This window comes from Heptranchias perlo, chromosome 15 (genome assembly GCF_035084215.1).
Source record: "Heptranchias perlo isolate sHepPer1 chromosome 15, sHepPer1.hap1, whole genome shotgun sequence".
Classification (NCBI taxonomy): domain Eukaryota; kingdom Metazoa; phylum Chordata; class Chondrichthyes; order Hexanchiformes; family Hexanchidae; genus Heptranchias; species Heptranchias perlo.
The window spans coordinates 55,290,960-55,312,054 of record NC_090339.1 but is presented as its reverse complement, the minus strand read 5'-3'; the positions used below and the strand labels follow the sequence as shown (position 1 = coordinate 55,312,054).

The window sequence follows — 21,095 nt, the reverse complement described above, 5'->3', positions numbered from 1 at the left end:
CTGACTTCCAATTGACTGCAAGATCTGCCCAGGAGCACTCGGTCCCTAATTGGCCTCAGGATGGTACAGCAGCTACACCCTATGACATTAAAGGGACACACTGCTGCATCTTAACATGAGGAGCAATACATAGTGTGTGACATGGTAGTGTGCTCCTGTCCTTTAAAACAGCATATCTTCCAAATTACTACAAACAATGTGGGAGATCTGTTAATCTCTTCTGTATTATTTTCATAATATCGTATCATAGTAGGTAGGAACATAGGAACAGGAGTAGGCCATTCAGCCCCTCGTGCCTGCTCCGCCATTTGATAAGATCATGGCTGATCTGTGATCTAACTCCATATACCTGCCTTTGACCCAGATCCCTTAATACCTTTGGTTGCCAAAAAGCTATCTATCTCAGATTTAAATTTAGCAATTGAGCTAGTATCAATTGCCGTTTGCGGAACAGCACAGGAGGAGGCCATTTGACCCATCATGCCTGTGCCGGCTCTTTGAAAGAGCTATCCAAATAGTCCCATTCCACAGCTCTTTCCCCATTGCCCTGTACATTTTTTTCCCTTGAAGTATTTATCTAATTCCCTTTTGAAAGTTACTATTGAAGCTGCTGCCACCACCCTTTCAGGCAGTGCATTCCAGATCATAACAACTCGCTGCGTTTAAAAAAAACAATGTTTCCTCATGCTGCTTCTGGTTCTTTTGCCGATCACCTTAAATCTGTGCCCTCTGGTTACCGACCCTTCCGCCACTGGAAACAGTTTCTCCTTATTTACTCTGTCAAAACCCATTCATGATTTTAAACATCTCTATCAAATCTCCCCTTAACCTTCTCTGTTCGAAGGAGAACAATCCCAGCTTCTCCAGTCTCCCCACACAAGTGAAGTCCCTCATCCCTAGTGCCATTCTAGTAAAACTCCTCTGCACCCTCTCTAAGGCCTTGACATCATTCTTTCCTCTTTTCGACCACATGCTGTTTGTGTTACAGAAACGGTCAGATCGTGTCGCACTCTCTCTCTTTCCCACCCCCCCCCCCCCCCCGACAAGCAACACTACAGAAAAATACCATTGTTTATCCTTTGTACAGTGATTCTGGGATGGATGACATCATGCATACTCTGTACTGGTACTATAATATCATTCTCATAACACTGGAAATGAACAAGAGGTTTAAGGAAAGTGGTTGAAGCTGTGCTATAAATGTCATTATTCCCAGAAAGCATTGCTGGATGGAGAATGAGTTGGGCCATCACAGTATATTTTTTTAAAAATGCAAGTGTTCCAATTTGGATTTCTTTACAGTGACAGCAGTACTGGTTGAGAATAACTATTCAAGCATTTTGTTTGAGTAAACTTTTGAAATGTACAATTTAAAAAAAAATAGTCTCAAGTTCCTCTTTTGAATCCAGTCGGTCTTGCTCAGGAACAACATTTTGCATTTGTACAGCACCTTTTAACGTGGAAAAATGTCCCAAGGTGTTTCACAGAGGCTTGAGGAAAATTGATGCTGAACTAAAGGAGCCATGATGTGGAGATGCCGGTGATGGACTGGGGTGGACAAATGTTAGGAATCTTACAACACCAGGTTATAGTCCAACAGTTTTATTTGAAAATCACCAAGCTTTCAGAGATTATCTCCTTCGTCAGGTGAGTGAGTGAAAGGTTCTCAAATCGCATATCTTATATTAGGCTGGGACACCATCACACCAATCAAAGGTGTCGTTGGTGTTCAAACAGGTTAGCCACGGAAAACAGTACATCCCAGTATACTGAATACACAGTGGGTCAGATTACACAGACAGATAGAGAAAGAGACCCGAAAGGCAGAGAGAGAGAGAGAGAGAGAATGTCCAGTTGTATTAAAAACAGATAACTTTTTTTTCCTGCTGGTGGGGTTACGTGTAGCGTGACATGAACCCAAGATCCCGGTTGAGGCCGTCCTCATGGGTGCGGAACTTGGCTATCAATTTCTGCTTGACGATTTTGCGTTGTCGTGTGTCTCGAAGGCCGCCTTGGAGAACGCTTACCCGAAGATCGGTGGCTGAATGTCCTTGACTGCTAAAGTGTTCCCCGACTGGGAGGGAACCCTCCTGTTTGGCGATTGTTGCGCGGTGTCCGTTCATCCATTGTCGCAGTGTCTGCATGGTCTCGCCAATGTACCATGCTCCGGGGCATCCTTTCCTGCAACGTATGAGGTAGACAACATTGGCCGAGTCACAGGAGTATGAACCATGTACCTGGTGGGTGGTGTCCTCTCGTGTGATGGTGGTATCCGTGTTGATGATCTGGCATGTCTTGCAGAGGTTGCCGTGGCAGGGTTGTGTGGTGTCGTGGACACTGTTCTCCTGAAAGCTGGGTAATTTGCTGCGAACGATGGTCTGTTTGAGGTTGGGTGGCTGTTTGAAGGCGAGTAGTGGAGGCGTGGGGATGGCCTTAGCGAGGTGTTCGTCGTCATCGATGACATGTTGAAGGCTGTGGAGAACATGGCGTAGTTTCTCCGCTCCGGAGAAGTACTGGACAACGAAGGGTACTCTGTTGGTTGCGTCCCGTGTTTGTCTTCTGAGGAGGTCTATGCGATTCTTCGCTGTGGCCCGTCGGAACTGTCGATCGACAAGTCGCGCGTCATATCCCGTTCTTACGAGGGCGTCTTTCAGCGTCTGTAGGTGTCCATCGCGTTCCTCCTGTGTATTCGCAGGGGATGGCCTCTTTTACATGGTTAGGGTGGAAGCTGGAAAAGTGGAGCATCGTGAGGTTGTCTGTGGGCTTGCGGTAGAGTGAGGTGCTGATGTGCCCGTCTTTGATGGAGATTTGTGTGTCCAAGAAAGAAACCGATTCTGAGGAGTAGCCCATGGTGAGTTTGATGGTGGGATGGAACTTGTTGATGTTATCGTGTAGTCTCTTCAGTGATTCTTCGCCGTGGGTCCATAGGAAGAAAATGTCGTCGATGTATCTGGTGTATAGCGTTGGTTGGAGGTCCTGTGCAGTGAAGAAGTCCTGCTCGAACTTGTGCATGAAAATGTTGGCGTATTGGGGTGCGAATTTGGTCCCCATGGCTGTTCTGTGTGTTTGGGTAAAGAACTGGTTATCGAAGGTGAAGATGTTGTGATCCAGGATGAAGCGGATGAGTTGTAGGATGGCGTCTGGAGAATGGCTGTTGTTGGTGTTGAGTACTGAGGCTGTTGCAGCGATGCCGTCATCGTGGGGGATACTGGTGTAGAGTGCCGAGACATCCATCGTGGTGAGAAGTGTTCCTGGTTCAACAGGTCCGTGGGTGCTGAGTTTTTGTAGGAAATCTGTAGTGTCGCGACAGAAGCTGGGGGTTCCCTGTACGATGGGTTTCAGGATGCCCTCGACGTATCCAGAGAGGTTCTCACACAGGGTTCCGTTGCCTGATACGCTAGGACAGCCGGGTGTGTTGGCTTTGTGTATCTTTGGGAGGCAGTAGAAGTCTCCCACGCGGGGAGTACGTGGGATGAGAGCACATAGGATGCTTTAGCAGTCAAGGACATTCAGCCACCGATCTTCGGGTAAGCGTTCTCCAAGGCGGCCTTTGAGACACACGACAACTCAAAATCGTCAAGCAGAAATTGATAGCCAAGTTCCGCACCCATGAGGACGGCCTCAACCGGGATCTTGGGTTCATGTCACGTTACACGTAACCCCATCAGCAGGAAAAAAAAGTTATCTGTTTTTAATACAACTGGACATTGTCTCTCTCTCTCTCTGCCTTTCGGGTCTCTTTCTCTATCTGTCTGTGTAATCTGACCCACTGTGTATTCAGTATACTGGGATGTACTGTTTTCCGTGGCTAACCTGTCTGAACACCAACGACACCTTTGATTGGTGTGATCGTGTCCCAGCCTAATATAAGATATGCGATTTGAGAACCTTGCACTCACTCACCTGACGAAGGAGATAATCTCCGAAAGCTTGTGATTTTCAAATAAAACTGTTGGACTATAACCTGGTGTTGTAAGATTTCTTACATTTGAACTGAAGGAGGACAGATCAGGAAGGGTGACCAAAAGCTCGGTCAAAGAGGTGGGTTTTATGGGGAATTTTAAAGCAGGTAAGATTCAGATGGGGTTTAGGGAAGGAATTTCAGAATAAGACCTAGGTGGCAGAAGGCATGGCCACCAATGGTGGATGTGGGGGGATGCACAAGAGGCTGGAGACCGAGGAATAGAGTGTTCAGGAGGTAGGGGGATGGTGAGGGTAGGGCTGGAGGAGGTAATGACTATCAGATAAATGGATTGAGCCCATGCCTAGTTAAGTGTCCCAGTTAATTATCTTCAACACCGCTGCTTTTTTTTTTAACCTGTCATTACAAATCATAGTAATGTATCTGAATGAAAGGGATAATTGAACATGCAGTGAAAAAGTCTCATTTTGAGATGATGTGGAGGATGTACACTGGAGAAATTATTGAACATGCAATACATAAAACAAGTGGTCTGATCCATAATTCACAAGCAGGAAAGTCCTGAGCAGATTGTGTCAGCCAGGTTGAAGTTGAATTTTTTTTATTTGTGATTCCTTGACTTCTGCATGAATCTCTGAATATCGGCTTTTTTTTTAAATTAAGATTGAACAAGATCCTTCCTGTGTTGGTACCCACTTGCATTGCTGAGTGATGGGATTCAAAGTCAGACACTTGCCACAAGCAGTTCCAGTTCCCCTTACTGTATCCAGTGGATGTTGTTCACTGGTCACATTCGCAGTGTAAAATGTTCACTACATCTTATATAGAGTTGACCACTGCCGAGTGATGTTTGGCAGTCAGAACATCTGCATTGTGCAATGCAGTGAAAAGTGATATTTTGCATCATTTGTCGTAAGCGCACTTTTTTGTTTTAAAATAAAAAAATTTTAAAGTTATTAAATTAGATGTCAGGTTTCCCCTTTGGAGCCCCCCACATCCATGCTTCCTGCTTCATCTGCAAGAAAGAATAACTTCATTATGACTTCTTGTTCTGTGAACGAAAATATTTCTACAAGGTGGGATGGGTTCTGCTTGTTTTCCCCAACCATACCCTCCGCACCCCTCCCCCAGCACCCACTCCTAGAGGAAGTGTTGAGGTGGGCAGAGTATTCCATCAACTGCCAACTAGCAAAACGCAGAGCATTCCTACAGTTCTTGACTTGTCGGAACAGTCTTGGGTGTGATGATGTCACGCACAATCATTCGTCGTTCTAGTACCTTTTTATTATTTGTCAACTGTTTGAGAGAATTTCTTTTCGTGTTGTGTTTCTAGTTTAATTCTACGGTTAAATTTCTTTTGTTCTAGGGGACTTTGTTTTGTCAGATTTGCTTGACATTGACACCCCCTCAGAGAAACAAACTACCACCAAAGCCCCCCGAAGAACCACAACCACCAAAGCACCAAAGAAAGCATTAGGTGACGGTAAGTCAGTCAAGCTAGGTTGACTCTACAGGATTGATTTTTCTGAATGTGCCCGGAAAAAGGAGGCAACGTGGACCAATTTCTCCCCTGCTCCCCCCGCCCCCCCCCTCCCCGATCCCAAAATATGTAACAGTCCTATATCTATAATCCTGATAGACCCATTGGGGGCCATTTGAACCTAACCCACCTTGCGCAAAATCGGTCAAGGTATAAAACGGGCATCTGACCCGTACCTGTGGGGTGGCCTAAGTTCAAATTACCCCCATTGTTTCAATGTTGACGTCTACAAATGTCACCTCACGTGTTGTGCAATTCCACCATCATATAAACCAGTGTAAAATTCTGAACAAAACCAATACGTGAAAATGTACAAGGCCAATCTATGTTGATGAGGCCAGCCTGCAAGGGGCAAGCAAGTAGCAATTCTTATCTTTAAGGATGATCTCTAATAAAGAATTCTGAGTTTGACTTGAAACAGAGTGCTTGCACTCCAAACCTAGCCAACACATTTAACAGATAATGTACTTTCTACAGAGTACAACCTTTAAGAAGGGGGACGTCTTAAAGGAAAATTCAGGAGAAGAAATGAATTACCAGACAGGAGCAGGGGAGGGGGTGCATCAGTTGATTATTATCTGAATGCCAGGAGGCCTTAAAGCACTCACGTGTATCATTTATTCTATCAGATTGTCAATTTTCATTCAAGATGGTTTGTTGTTGGTCTGATCTGTATAGTGGAGAGTGCACAATGTTCAAAGGATTGTACGATGTAGGAAGAAAGGGCATAACACATGGAATGTTACATGGCATAACACCCCTACAGCACAGGAGATCTGATTTTGTTACATATATATATCTCGATAGGGGTATTATGCCATGTAATGTGTCATGTATTATAAGGCTACCTTATGGTGACTGAATAAGTCTGATTCTGTTCTTATTGTATGAGATTCTGGGATTTTTCCCAGTGCTATGGGGATCAAATTCTGTAATTGTGAACTGTAAATCAGCGGCCTTTATTATTAGAATATGTTCATTTATATATTTAATTGTTATCGCTTCACTGTTTTAAAGTGTAGGAGACACAAAATGGTAGGCAACATATATCAGATTGGATGCAGGTATGTGGGTTATGGCAGGCAGTGGGGATCAGAAGTTGTGGAGTTTAGTGTCAGTTATGGGAAATATTGGGCTTTGGAGCAATATGGTTCTGTGGTAGGGCAGTGTTGTAGGGGGAAAACATGGGGTTTTGTAGCATGAGGGGGTGGAATGTATGGTGTGGCAAAAGTTGGGGCGGGTGGAGCAGGGTTGCCTATCAGCTTTGGCAGCACTGTGGGTTCGGGGAGGTAACGAGATGGTTACAGGATCTGGGAGTATTGGGAAGAGGTGCTGATGCCTGTTGCTATGTGGATGCTGATTCCGGGAGGCGAAGGACTAGGGAGGGTGCCTGGGTCTGGAGTACTGGGTGGAAGGGGACTGATGTATTAGAGCTGGTAGAGTGTGTGGTCTCTCAGGGTCGGGGAACATTGGGGAGTGGGAACTCAGAGGGTCTAGGAGCAAGGCTGTTGTGGGGCGGGGCCCCAGGATCTGGGAACATTGAGGCTCCATGGGGCCTGGCAGTAATGGAGGTGGAGCTGGGGTATATAGGAGGGACCGGGATCTGGGAGCATGGTGGGGGAACAGAGGGAAGTACTAGGGTTTATCAGTTCTGATGGCAGCACTGATTGGGCCTGGAGCACAGGGAAGAGCCTAAGATGTGTCTGAACTATGGGGCGCGTGTTTCTGGGTCTACCTGTACTGGGAGTAACCGGGGATCTGTGGTCTCCAGAGAGCGAGCGAAGGGGGAGTCCAGGCAACCGGGCTGCAGGGTCATGGGGGAGGTGCATGCGCCTGTCAGTTCTGGGAGCAAAGGGTCCCTGAGGTGTGATGAATGGGGGAAGGGTTAATAGGGTCTGGAGCATGGGTCCGGGGTGGGGGGGCGGTGCGGTTGGTGTTATTCCTGGGTTTGCACGTAATGGGAAGTTCCAAGATCTTGGAGCAACGAGAGAGGACTCCTGGGATTTGGAACTGCTAGGAGGTTTCTGAGGGTCTAGGAATACTGAGAGGGGTTTCAAATTACTCAAAATACTAGTTGAAAGTATTTTTACCCACCAGTTTTCCCCTCACACCTGCCGAATTGAAACAAGTTTTAAAAAATACAATGTAGACCGTAATAACTGGTGTGGCCAGGTTACACAGGATGTGCCTCTGAGAAGTGTGGCAAAAATTCCGCACCAAAATAAGAATCGTTTAAAAAGTTGACGGATTCTTCCGAGATTTGGATTCTATCGGATTATCCTTGTAAAGTTAATGGGCTGACAGCGAGCGACAAACTGATGTTACAGGCTGTCTTGCTAGCCGTGCATATTTGAGGACTCGAACAATTAAACAATAACTTCAGCTTGTGTTAAGTGGATTAGGTAACGAAAGGATCGTGGCCCAGTTAAAGCATCATTCAAAGTTCTACAGTGACCTCTGTTGGCAGAACCGACATACTACGACACATGAAGAAAAATGATTTTTTTTTTCCTCCTTCTTCTTTGTACCTGTCTATTAATCTTGCTGCTCAGGAGCTAAGCTGGTGGGGGGGAAGGGGAATTGCATTGTCTGTGGACGCTAGCTTGCCACCTTGTTAATTTATCTGTGTCAACCTCAAAGTTCTAATGCAAACGGGGTTGCTACCTGTCTGCTTTTGGACCAGGCAGCTTGCCGTTCAAACAGAACGCCTGGAAATTTCTAAAATGAACCCACTGCCCCGTGCTTTTGCTGTTATTTTAACGTCAGTATTTTCTGTCATTTCTGACAAGATGTGGAGATGCCGGTGATGGACTGGGGTTGACAATTGTAAACAATTTTACAACACCAAGTTATAGTCCAGCAATTTTATTTTAAATTCACAAGCTTTCGGAGACTTTACCTGAGGAAGGAGGAAGTCTCCGAAAGCTTGTGAATTTAAAATAAAATTGCTGGACTATAACTTGGTGTTGTAAAATTGTTTACAATTTCTGACAAGAGCAGTGAAACATTGAGTTTAATCAATTTATCTTTTTCATTCTTTTTATTAAACTTTTTTATCTTTTATTTTCTCTTCTGAATAATTTTGTAACCAAAGAAAGAGAGAACCTACATTTATATGGTGCCTTTCACAATCTCAGGACGTCTCAAAACGCTTCACAATTAGGTACTTTTTTTTAGCGTAATCAATGTTGTAATGCAGGATAACAAGGGAGCCAGTTTGCGTCCAGCTAGGTTCTACAAACAGCAATAAGATAAATAACCAATTAAACTGTTTTAGTGATGTAAATTGAGGGATAAACTCTCCTGCTCCTCTTCAAATAGTGCCGTGGGATCTTTTACATCCACCTGTGATGGTCGATGGTGCCCTGATTTAACGTTTCACCCAACAGGCAACACCTTTAGTAGTGCACTCCATTAGTATTGCAGTTTCAGCTGAGATTATGTGCTTATGTCTTAGAGTGGGGCTTGAACCCATGACCTTCTGAGATGAGAGTATAAACACTGACACCAGTGCTGTAATCTTGTTTTTGATGCCTTTTCTGGGGGAAAAAAAACACCAACTTTACACTACAGAAAGTTAAATACAAAACAGGGAGTCCCAACAAGTTTGTGTTTCAGGTCAGCCAGTCACAACACATCAAACTCAAAACCAGGTTCAAACCACAGGTCAACAGTACAAGAGAGAATAGAGCTCTTCTTAACTTGAACTGGCTTTAGCAGATTAGACTCAGATCCACCTCTAAGCCAGTAAAGTCAGCTGTACAAGAGCGAGTGTGGTTGACCTCCAAAATTATTCATCCACTATAAGGCTCAAAAAACACCTTTCTACAGGAAGCAAATCACAAAGCTAACAAGATGTCGCAGTTCACCATTTCAGCTGGATTCAATTCACCTTTACTCAACAACAACAACTTGCGTTTATAGAGTGCCTTTAATGGAGTAAAATGTCCCAAGGCGCTTCACAGGAACGTTACCAAACAAAATTTGACATCCAGTGACCATCCCAATATGAATTCATTAAGACTACTCATCACTCACACATTTTTATTTCTGCTTGAATACCTCTGCTTATTGTCCAAGCTGAAATAATTTTACTAAAGATGCATTTTTGGTTCAGAGGCTGTCGTTTTCTTGATGTCTCAGGGAGGATGAATGTCACTCTGTGCAAATTTCTCTTTCTCTTTGTTTCTGTAGGTGGATTTGACTTATGGGATTTGTTGAAAACTACTGCAACTCCTCGTAAAACCACAAAGTCACCCAAAACCACCAAAAAACCACCAAAGAAGGGAAACTCAGGTAAGTCTCTTTCCTTAATACCGTATCTTTAGGTTGTAAGGCAGTGAGAGATGGCAGCCTTGATAGTTCTAGTGTCAGTGTAGTAGATCTTCATTTCAGAGGACTGTAAGACACAACATCACTCGATCTTACTGTTGGAGCCACCAGCTCAGATACCGACACTGCACGTAGTTTACAGGCTAGGTTAGAGGAGGGATCTGCACGTGGTGAGACACCGGGCACAAGTGCGCAGGAGCCAAGGCAGGGGGAACGGATACCGCAGGTGCCAGCTAGCCGGAGGGTGAGGTCTCTCACTAGTTCTGCTGCAGACGAGTCAAATGATGACTTTGATGGGCCAGGCTACAGAAGAAGGCTGATGGGCGTACACAGCCAAATACGTGGTGCACTGGAAAGCCTGCGCACAATGCGAAGGGGCATGGAGGAGTCCAACTCCAACTTAGCACAGGTTTGCACAGCGCTTGGAGCCCATCCTTTCCCACATGGAATGGGTGGTCACCTCCATTAGCAGACTGTGGAACCCACCTTGATGTAGCATCTGATGACCAATGTCAGTTTCCATTGCAGCACAAACATCTGCCATCCAAGGTCTGACTGCTGCCTTGGAAGCTCAGGCTGCTGCTATCATGGCTCTGGGTACCACTGTGAACGGGACTTCCAGAGCATCACAGCTGTCCAGCAATCTGTTCTCCAGCAGATCACCAGGATTGCTGAGGCACCACCCCAGGAGAGTGGCAGTGGCGCCATGGAAGATGAACCTGCAGTCCCCTCTCAGGATGACAGCATTCCTGCTCCCACCCCTGCCACTCCATCAGTGCCCTTGCTGTTGCCTGTCAGCCAGCCAGGCCAGACTGTTGCAGCTCAGGCCGAGATGGTGCAGTCTGAAGCTGGGCCCTCTCGGCCCAGAGCTGCTCAAGGTCGTCCTCCAAGGCCGTCTGCACTCTTCTTAATTGAAGGTCAGCAACCTCCCACCACCCATGCTCCAGCCACTGGGGATGCATCTTGTAGGAGCACTTGGAAAGGTAAAGGTACACGAGTGACAGGCACTAAGGGAATGCACAAGGGTGAATAGTCTGTTTGTTAGAAATATTACGTGTTAATTTATGAATTTGAATTTGTATTTGGTGTTGGTTTCCATTTCTGTGATAATCTGAGAGAGGAAGCAATGTGTAATCATAAGGAGGACAATTTGATGGTCACGTGGGAGCGGAAAGGCAAGGAGTGTGGGACAGTTGGTGAATGGGAGGTGTTTTTGAGGTTACTGGTATTGCGCATTAATAATCTGATTACACAGAGCCCTGACAGACAGGGCCTGTTTACCTTGTTGCCTCCCTGCCTCCTCTGTCCCTTCCTCCTCCTCCTCCTCCTCCTCCCTTTTCTAGCAGCTTGTCCTGCTTTGTGTGCTCCCAGTCATGTTCAATTCCCAGAGGAAGCTCTAGCAGGCCCCCCATGTCTGGAAGCAATTTTGGTCAACACACTATTTTAAATGCCACCAACAGTACTGCAAGACCAGCCAGACCACTCTCTATAGAACATTGCAACTTTCTCCAAGTATAGGAAACTTCCACCAGCAGCCAGAATAACTAATCCAGCAACTAACCTGTAACTCCTGCATGTTCCCTTTTACTAGCACTGGTTGTGGGGGGTGGGGGTCCTTCATGCCTTTTAACTCCTGTTCAGCTGTGTGAGGTTAAGTGCGTTGGCTGGAGCGGGGTGTTCGAAAATGCCTTCGGCTGCTTTAAATCAACGTTGCACACCGATTAACGTCATAATCTCCATACTCTACGTTCGTTAGGTGCACGCGCCTTCACCAAGATGGCGTCCTGCTGTCGCGCTGGAAATGTGCGCCCGCATCTCTGACACCATTTTTGGGGCTTAGGAGTCCGCATAACGCCTACTCAACGGGTGCTACATGGCTTAATTTAGCCCCCATAAATGTTTCCACCTACCCTTGGATTTCTTTTGAATGTATTTTCTTTGCTCCTTTAGACACAAGTGACTTTGGCTTTGATTTTGACCTGTCTGATGCTCTTGATGACAGTAATGATGACCATGGCAAGGGAGGTAAAGGTGACTCAGGTAAGTAATGAAGGCGGAAAGGATCTGCCACCATGCACTTATTTAAGTTCAAAGTCACTTTGGCATCGAGCGCTTCATTAGTCACCTTGTAGAAAGTTATCTGTGATACTTTTTTAAAAAAAACGTTCAAACCAGGAATGAGAAACAAAAAGTTTTTTTTGCATTAGATCTCTATTTACATGGAGAACACCTTCTATTTGTTATAAGAACGTATAATTCAGGCCTTTACTACTGGCTAAATGTTAGTAGGCCAATCGGCCCCTCGAGCCTGCTCCTCCATTCAATAGGATCATGGCTGATCTGATCCTAACCTCAAATCTAAATTCATGTCCAATTTCCTGCCCGCTCCCTGTAACCCCTAATTCCCTTTACTTCTAGGAAACTGTCTATTTCTGTTTTAAATGTATTCAATATAAGAACATATAAGGCACAGTGATAGCTTCTCACATCTGGACAGTCCTCATTACAAAATTCAAATAGACATGTGGAAATAGGATGAGGAACAACTTAACTGAATTCTAATGAAAACCCCACTGAAAATCCAATAGGAAGGTGGGTTTTTTTATTTAAAAAAAACAGGACCAACAGTTCTCACGCAAATCCGGCATAAACAATGTAAAATATTCTGATGACGTATTAAATTGATGGTTGAAGTCCGATGCGAGCAGAATGTCTTCTTTCAAAGCCTGCACGTGTCTCACTGCTCAGTGGGAATATGTGAGCATCCAGCCATAGGAATGGGCAGTGGTTACTGCTGTAGAGAGGAGAAAGCTCACAGGTGTACCCGTTTAAGAAGGAGTCAGCGGGAAGTCTGGGACAAGATTTTTTCTTTTCCCTTTTTTTTTGCTGTCGTTCTTAGCTAAAGAGTTTCTATCTGTCCAACAGATCACCCTTCTGTTCCAGGCTCCAAAGGAAATGACAAACCGAAGGGAGGTAAAAAAACGGGTAAGGAGACTGTCACTAGCTCACGAGAGCTGGGCGATCCAGGTGTTTTCAAAGACAAACCAAACACAGGCCAAAGGATGTGATTTGGTACTCTGAGCCAGAGTTTTGAGACAGCTAGTAGGGCTTTCTCACACGGACAACCACTAGCTAGTAATCAATAGCACCACAGCAGCCAAGGGAGACCATGACAGTACTTGGTAACCACCTAATCTGGCAGCAGTTATGTGACAATCCAATTATCTAACATCCAATCTAGAAAGGAATTGTTCCACTCAGACTAAAAGGTGCTGCACTGGATATATGGAGTCAATGAGTTTTGACAATTATATTACATTGCTGTGACAATGACATGCAATTAGGAAAATCTGATGTCTTACAATTCATTCTGTTTTAAAAATTGCAAACTAGCAGCCTTAGTATCATGACACGTTCTCATGCACACTCACAGGACGAAAGTTTCATTAGTAAACTCAAACAGAACAACAGGCACAGTACTGACTAACACAAATAAGCCCGCATCATCAGCTATTGCAAAGATTTGGCCATTGAAATCATTTTTAATGATGAAAATTGGAAGTCAAAGAGCAGATTTACAACCCATCCTGTTCCTTTATTTAAACCGTAGACAATGGGCTGAAACTTTTAATGGTTACTCACGATTCAACACCATCATCCAAATATCAGCAAAACAATTGGACATGTTGCCTGTTCTCTAACGATCTACTGAACAGAAATTATGTTGGACCAGGATACCATTTGAAAGCCAGATACGGTGCTCCGAAATAATACAATTTATGTTGATCTCGGCATGCTGTGTTTAGAACTGTGCCCTCCTACACCTGGCCACTTAGGTCCGGTTTTGTAAGTTCGTTGCAGTTAAGTAGTTGCCACAGTTTTAGACCAAGTGCATGGAGCAGTGGTGCATTTTAACCCCTATAGTTCCTAGAAGGATTAAATATAAAAATGGAAGTCAGTGCCACTATATGCCAGCAGAGTTCTTCACAAACAGAATACTTTATCATCATCTTGAAGCAGCATTGCAGTACCACATCCCCTAGCTGTACGCTCAACTTAACTCTGGCTCAAGTGTGTTGTTCCTGAGGCTGGCCAGAGCCAGTGTCCTTGGGCTTCTCTGGATTCACCCAGCTTTACTCGCAGCCAGTCACAGTCTCCTCTCCTGTCGTTCACTGTATTCTGGCTTAGCATCGTGACCTCTGATCGCCATGGACCCTCTCTCTATGCGTGAATTTAACCCCCAGGCAGTGCGGCTGTTAACAGCACTCTCCTTTCTGGTTCTTCAAATATACTGCTTGTAAAAGAAAACGTAAACCTTGCATAATCTTTGTGCCATTCACAAAAAGTTATTTAAAAGCATGGCTGCACGGTTCCAGCAGAATCTATCTTTGACAGTGTTTCCTCCCAAGGTTGATGAATTTTGCACATGTTAATGGGGCTTGTGCATGGCTGATCTTTCCTTTCTATAAGTACTAATTATTCTTTTCCCAGCTGCAATCACCATTTGTAAATTGTTCATGTATGATGTTTTTTTCCCCCCCCCCCCCCCTTTTATTCTGGTCTCGACTTTATTTTTGTCAATTGTGAAGACCTTTAGATTTTTTTTTAAATCCTCTAAGAGTGAAGCAACGACAGGATTGGGGCTTGAAAACCTGTTTGAAGACGGTGATATCAGACACTCAGATCCGCCACTAAGGCATTGTTAAACCATTCCAGTGATGCAGGCCTCCCTCAAAAAATCCTTGCTCATGAAGATCACCCCTTTAAAATGATCCAGACCCCCTAAATTTGATGTTACAGAAAATGCTGGAAACACTCAGCAGGTCAGGCAGCATCTGCGGAGAGAGAAACAGAGTTAACATTTCAGGTCGATGACCTTTTATCAGAAGATGTTAGAGATTTAACAGCTTTTAAGCAAATACAGAACTGGGGAAAGAGAAGAACTGGCAGGGTAGGAAAATAACAAAAGGGAGAGGTCTGTAATAGGGTGAGAGGGGAGGAGTGATTAAATGACAAATTTGTTGTGACTGCTTCATATCTGCTGAGAACTTTGATTTCCGGAACTCTCAACTTGATTTGTATACAGAAGTTTGCATGTAAAATCCATAAACTAACCATGATCCTGAATTAAATATTCTTGAGTACAGTTCTGTGCACACTGAAGTGTTATCAGTGCTGAACTCATGATACTTATTGTACTCTCAGTGAAGTACTTAGTTGCTGTAAGGCTGGAGCAAATCTTCATTCATTCAGTTTCTTTCAATGAAACTGGTTCCAGGGACATCTGTTAACTCCAGGTCCTGTGTGCTGATATTCTCAGAGCTCTGTGCTGATTTTATTCTGCACGGATCCCGTGGAGTTTGTTCTGCTTCCACGGCTCCCTCAGTCTCTTGTCACCGTCCGACACCAGATCAGAGAGCTCTCTGAGTCACTTCTATGTGAGCACCCTGAAATTTGGGTCTAGCTTGAGCCCAAGATTTAAGATAATAAGATGTCAAATTCAAAAATAAATGCAAAAGGAGAGTAAACTACAAGAAAAGTAATGGGCTGGGAGGTGCATGGACACTCGATTTGAATCCAGATTGGGACATCGTTTGTGTCATGGCTGCTAGGAATCTTCAGTGAAATTAGTTTGAGCATTTCCCGAAGAGGGACCTCGCCACAACAGAAAATCATCACCAGTGAAACAATCCTGAGAGTCTTGCTGTATGTTGGATTTTTTTTTTCCAGACAAGATTGACAAATGATATCAACTTAAAGTGACATGCGAGACAAACCTCAAGTCCCCTGCCATCAGCCAGCTGTGTGAATGCTGTGAAATTGCTGAGTTATTCCAGCCAAACATTGATCTGGCGAATCGTTAGTTGGTTGTACAGCAAAGGACACGTCATTTTTATTTTTCCAAAGGACATTTTCATGCTGCCATGTTTTGTCAGCTCAGCCCTAAGCAAGGTTGTCCTAAATTGCATCATGTCACATTTTGGGTAGGATTCCATTGGATCATTTGGGAATTATCCAACCACTGCTATCATATCCAAAACATGAACTCATCAGACAACTTGATGTGAAAGATCCGTTGACAGCTAGTGTGTTTGGAGAGAGGTTGTGGCATGTAAATAAGGCCTATTTGTGAATGCTGTCTGGCTTTCCAACACCTTAATGAGCTCAAATGTAGAGTATGCTCCAGATTGTCTCCCACATGTCAATATTTTCTCTTTGGTTGGAAGTTCTGTAATAAGATTTGGAATAAACAGAATACGCTGTCGACATTTCTAGAATGTACAATGCAGATTGTCTCCCAGTTGCGCTGATGATGTGATGTAGCCTACAGGCACCTTCACACCCGATCCGTTAGATAGGATAAATTCCACTTGCCACTAGCAGCTGAGCAAAAATTCTTGTCGGCCGTGCAATGTTGGGAGGTTTTCAAACCTCAGAATGCCACTTTCACTTAAATACCTTGTTCTGGGGTGCACGGTTATGCTCCAATGCGTTTAGTACTGATACCATCTCTTTGTGTGTAGATACATCCGACATTTCAGATAAAGATCTCGAAGATGTGTTGGACGATGGGGGCTACAACCCAGACAAGAAAAAGTCAGGTAACCTTCACGCAATTGAATTCATCAGTTTGTGGTTTTCACACAATGACACAATGCACAACTTGTGGAATGATTGCTAGATGTCAAAATCTAGATAGAAGTACATAGAAGTTACAACACGGAAAACAGGCCATTCGGCCCAACCAGTTTGAGTTGGTGTTTAACCTCCGTTTGAGCAAGTAATTCGAATCACATTTATCTGCCCTGTTCCCATATCCCTTCAACTCCTTTTCCTTCATCCACCTATCCAATCTAACCTTGAATGTTGACATAGTTTCTGCCTGAACCACTAACGTTGGAAATGAATTCCACATCCTCACAACTCTCTGCGTAAAGAGGTTTCTTCTGCCCTCTGTTCTAAATCATTTACATTTAACCTTGTATCTGTGGTCCCTTGTTCTTGACCCCTCAACGACTGGGAACAGTCTGTTTCTATCTACCCTGTCACATCCTTTCATAATTGTAAACACTTCTATCATATCACGCTGCAATCTGCGTTTTTCTTACAAAAAGAAACAATTTTTCAAGTCTTTTTTGTATTTGATTATAAAAGTAGTCAATTCTACTCCTGACAGGACCTGCACTGTACATTTTTTTTTAACAGCAATCTGGTACAGTATGTTGTGATTCCTGTAATGGCGTAGCGAATGGGAATTTTTCTTTTTTTTTAACACATTTGAGCTTCCCGTTCCCAGTTTGATGCTGCTCTTCCTGCCCCTTTTTTCTACAGCCTTTGTGGTGCAGCACAAAATCACTTCTTACCTTGTTTCCTAGGTGAGGACATACCTTCCGATGACCAGAATCAGGGTAAGTGTTCCTAATCGGTTGAATCAAATTGCATCAGGTGATGACTCAGTTGCTGCTGGCTGTGTGCCCTGTCCCACGGAGCAAGTTTCAGAGCCTGCACTGGTGACAGCTTCGGCCATTCACGTCCATTATCAAAAGGAATGAATAGAATGACGGCGGTGGAAGTTTGAGATGGTCACAATCTTTGTTTCCAGAAAGTTTAAACGTGTGCTTGCCATGTTCTGGTGGCTTTGATGCCAGGCACTGGGCGCCCATGTTTAAATCCTCATCTGTTGTTGGCATTGGTATCCGGGCTTCACCTGCACAGTGGTTGCCGAGCGCAGTGCCAAACAGAGCCTAGGTTCTGGGCCTGAGGGAGGGAGGGGGGGGGAGGGGGAGGAATCGACGCGTGTTGTCAGAACAGCAGACAGAAGCTGAATCAGGAATGGAACTGACCACGAGTGACTCTGCTGCTGGAAGAGAGCAGCTTGATTCCAGACGTCACTTGACGATGGATAAGCAGCCTTTCAGCACAGTGGCGATAATGGAGTCAAGGATGGGACAGAGAGGTTTCTTTAAATTCATTCTGGAGATATGAGCATCACTGGCAAGACCAGCATTTGCTGCCCTTGAGAAAGTGATGGTGGGCCGCCTTCTCAAACCACTGCAGTCCATGTGGTGATGGTACGCCCACAGTGCTGTTAGGTAGGGATTTTGACCCGGCGACAATGAAGGAAAGAACTAGGTGTTGTCGGGATACTTGTGAAAGCTGAGCCCATGCCCACAAATGATGTCACCGAGAGATGGCATGTAGTTGAGCACTACTCCATTGCTGCCACTCAGTATGTTTATAAACGGAGTATTTTCTTGCTTTCAAGCAAGAAATTCATGATAACGTACAGGCTTTCACATTTCAAATTGTTGTACTTTACAAGTTTTGATGTATTGACTACACCAGCCAGTTTGATGGAGTGCATGTTCTACAGATCCCAAGCCACACTCCCCTTTTAGATTCAGATTCACTATTTTAGCACACAGCGGCTGTTTTCAGTATAGAAAATATATTGAAACAAGATCAAGTAATAAGCGGCAGCTCACATTACGTTATTTTTGTTGAGAGATTAACATTGTTCCTCATTCTGTGTTTCCTTTTCTCTCCCAGTCGATATACCTGAAACAACAATAGCTGGAATCGCCAGTGCTGTGGCTGCAGCTTTTTTGGGCGCAGTCACCAGTTACATTGCCTACCAGAAGAAGCAATTATGTTTTAAAATACAAGGTACAGTACATTCATCAATGTTACATAGAATTTACAGCACAGAAACAGGCTATTCGTCCAAACTGGTCTGTGCCGGCATTTATGCTGCACACGAGCCTCCCGCCCCTCTTCATCTCACCTATCTGCATGTTTTATTCCTTTCTCCCTCATGTGTTTATTTAGCTTCCTCTTAAATGCATCTATGCTATTCGCCTCAACTACTCCATGTGATAGCAAGTCTAACCACCCTCTGGGTAAAAACGTTTCTCCTGAATTCCCTATTGGATTTATTAGTGACTATCTTATATTTATGACCCCTAATTAGTCTCATATTGCTACCTGTTGGCTACCAATGGCACTGCGACTAACATTCCAAAAACATGTAGAATACGCCCCGTTGATATATCAGCCGATTTAAAAAGTAAATGAGCCACCAGTTCCTGCATTCGGTTCCCTGGCCCCTGCTGAATTAAGTGGGCCTTGGCACTTGGGGCACTATAAACCTCGGCTGCTGCAGGGAGTGGGGGTCGGTGGGGTGGGGAGGTGGGGGGGGGGGGGGGAGGAGGAGAGGAAGTGGCCGAGGCACTCCTTTCATTGGCTCCTGCTAGAAAGTGCTGCCTCCCCTGGCTGGAGAGTCTCGAACTAGGGGGCATAGTCTCAGGATAAGGGGTCGGCCATTTAAGACTGAGATGAGGAGAAATTTCTTCACTAGGGTTGTGAATCTTTGGAATTCTCTACCCGAGAGGGCTGTGGAGGCTCTGTCATTGAGTATATTCAAGCTGAGATCGATTGATTTTTGGGCCCTAAGGGAATCAAGGAATACGGGGATCGGGTGGGAAAGTGGAGGTCGAAGATCAGCCATGATTTTATTGAATGGTGGAGCAGGCTCGAGGGGCCATACTCTTGCTCCGATTTCTTACGTTCTTATGTACAACACATAAGAACATGGTTAGGTTCGTCAGTGATGCCCCCGCCATTGAATCTGATGGAGAAAGTGGTTAGGAGCAGCCATCAGTGAGGGATCCCACCTGAAACATTAACCTGCCACTCTCTAATCTGTGCTGAATGACTTTTAGGCACTTTCTGTATTTGCTGTTTACGTTGCTATTTATAATTAGCATTCTTTTCTTGACTCCATTTTCTTTTAAATACCCCCGCTGTTGACCCTGGCCCCCTCTTGTCCTGATTCTGACTTGCTGTTCTTTGTAATAGTTTCTCCCTACTTACTTTGGATAGCCACTGAAGATGGTCGTGCGGTAAATCTTTTTAATAACTCCTTTATTTGCGCTCCCTGATTTTTTTTTTAATTAAAAAGGTAGGAGGGGGGATGCAGAACTGCTCCACTGTCTAATCGTTCTTAACTTTTGTCTCCCCTCAGTTTAAATCACAAAACAGTGTGAGTTGGTCTAATGCTAGTCTGTGCGACCTCTCTTGCCATGTTGATCAATTCTAGTCATTGTCAAGTTAATGATGTTACAAAGCTCCTTGTTTTTACCTCTATGATGCAAGAGATCAGTGAAATTCCCCCAAGGATTTATTCTGGCAGTTGTATAAAATATTTATATATAAATATTTGTTCTTGGGATGTGAGCGATGCTGGCATTTATTGCCCATCCCTGGCAGCCCCAGGGTATTGAGTCAACCACTTAGTATGGGGCTGTAGTCACATATGAGCCAGACTGGGTAGGAGTGGCCAGTTCACTTCCCAGAAGGGCATTAGTGAATCAGTTGGGTTTTTAATGACAGTTCAGCAGCTTTTTCTACTGGTGCCAGCCAAGATTTTATTGAATTTAAGGTCACAACTTGGCATGGTGGGATTTGAACTCACGACCTCTGGGTTGTCAGTCCAATACAGTAACCACTACACTACCATATCCTTCAATACTCTAGCATTTAAGTCTCAGCAGTCCAGACTCTCAACAGCAGCACAGCTAGGGTTGCCAACCCTCCATGGTTGTCTCTTGGAGTCTCCAGGAATTACAGATTAATCTCCTGGACACAGTTGTGAGCAAACCCGGGAGAAAAATCATAGGGGCGTTAAAAACAATTGTGTGGGGTTTATTTAAGTTTCGTTTGAACACTTTTGTTTATTAGTTATAAAAATATTGGAGATGAGATTGGAGGCAGGGAGGTCATGTGATAAAACCTCCAGGAATATATCCAACCAGAGTTGGCAACCCTAAGCATGGCAAGGTAATCAAGGGCGGGTGTGCTGCCACCAGCTGAGTGTTGTCTCAGGAGCTGGTTCTCCCCACGCTGCTTCATTTACTCGGTCACTGGTGGTGCCTGTTACTTATTTTGAGCTGCAGGCGGATTAAGTACTCAATCTGCCTTTTACAGGCCAGAAATGGTGTTTTGCATTGGTGACCTGCACAGGCTGTCTCCAGCTCTAGGGGAAGATTCGTGGACAGTAAACCAACTTTGATTTGATGCAGTCTTGTTTATTTATGTGTTGCCGCTGGAATCCACTGCACAATGTAAATGGGACGGACTCCAGAGCTCGTCGGCCAATACAAACAGGTCTGAAGCAGTATTGTACAATATAAAGGCAGAATTAATCATTAACTTCAATCCACGTAGGTTAGACATAGCAACTCAGTCTCTGTTACAGACTTGCACATGCACAAACTAACATTATAACTGGGGTTGCCAACT

General features: G+C 44.5%; 1 protein-coding gene across 6 annotated transcripts in view; it reads left to right on the top strand.

Annotated features, from left to right (window-relative positions):
• Positions 1-21,095, top strand: part of cd99l2 (CD99 molecule-like 2) — a 120,515-nt gene that overhangs the window by 78,970 nt on the left and 20,450 nt on the right. For 4 of the 6 annotated variants that reach the window (XR_010965798.1, XM_067997278.1, XM_067997277.1 and 1 more), the window contains 7 exons: positions 5,289-5,405; positions 9,657-9,758; positions 11,745-11,834; positions 12,720-12,779; positions 16,319-16,396; positions 17,171-17,203; positions 18,345-18,461. Coding sequence is in view for 5 of the 6 variants with exons in the window: in XM_067997278.1 (XP_067853379.1) it covers positions 5,289-5,405; positions 9,657-9,758; positions 11,745-11,834; positions 12,720-12,779; positions 16,319-16,396; positions 17,171-17,203; positions 18,345-18,461 (597 nt within the window). In the remaining variant the exon portion in view is untranslated. The remainder of the gene's footprint in view (positions 1-5,288; positions 5,406-9,656; positions 9,759-11,744; positions 11,835-12,719; positions 12,780-16,318; positions 16,397-17,170; positions 17,204-18,344; positions 18,462-21,095) is intronic. The other 2 variants (XM_067997280.1, XM_067997282.1) reach the window with 2 other exon arrangements.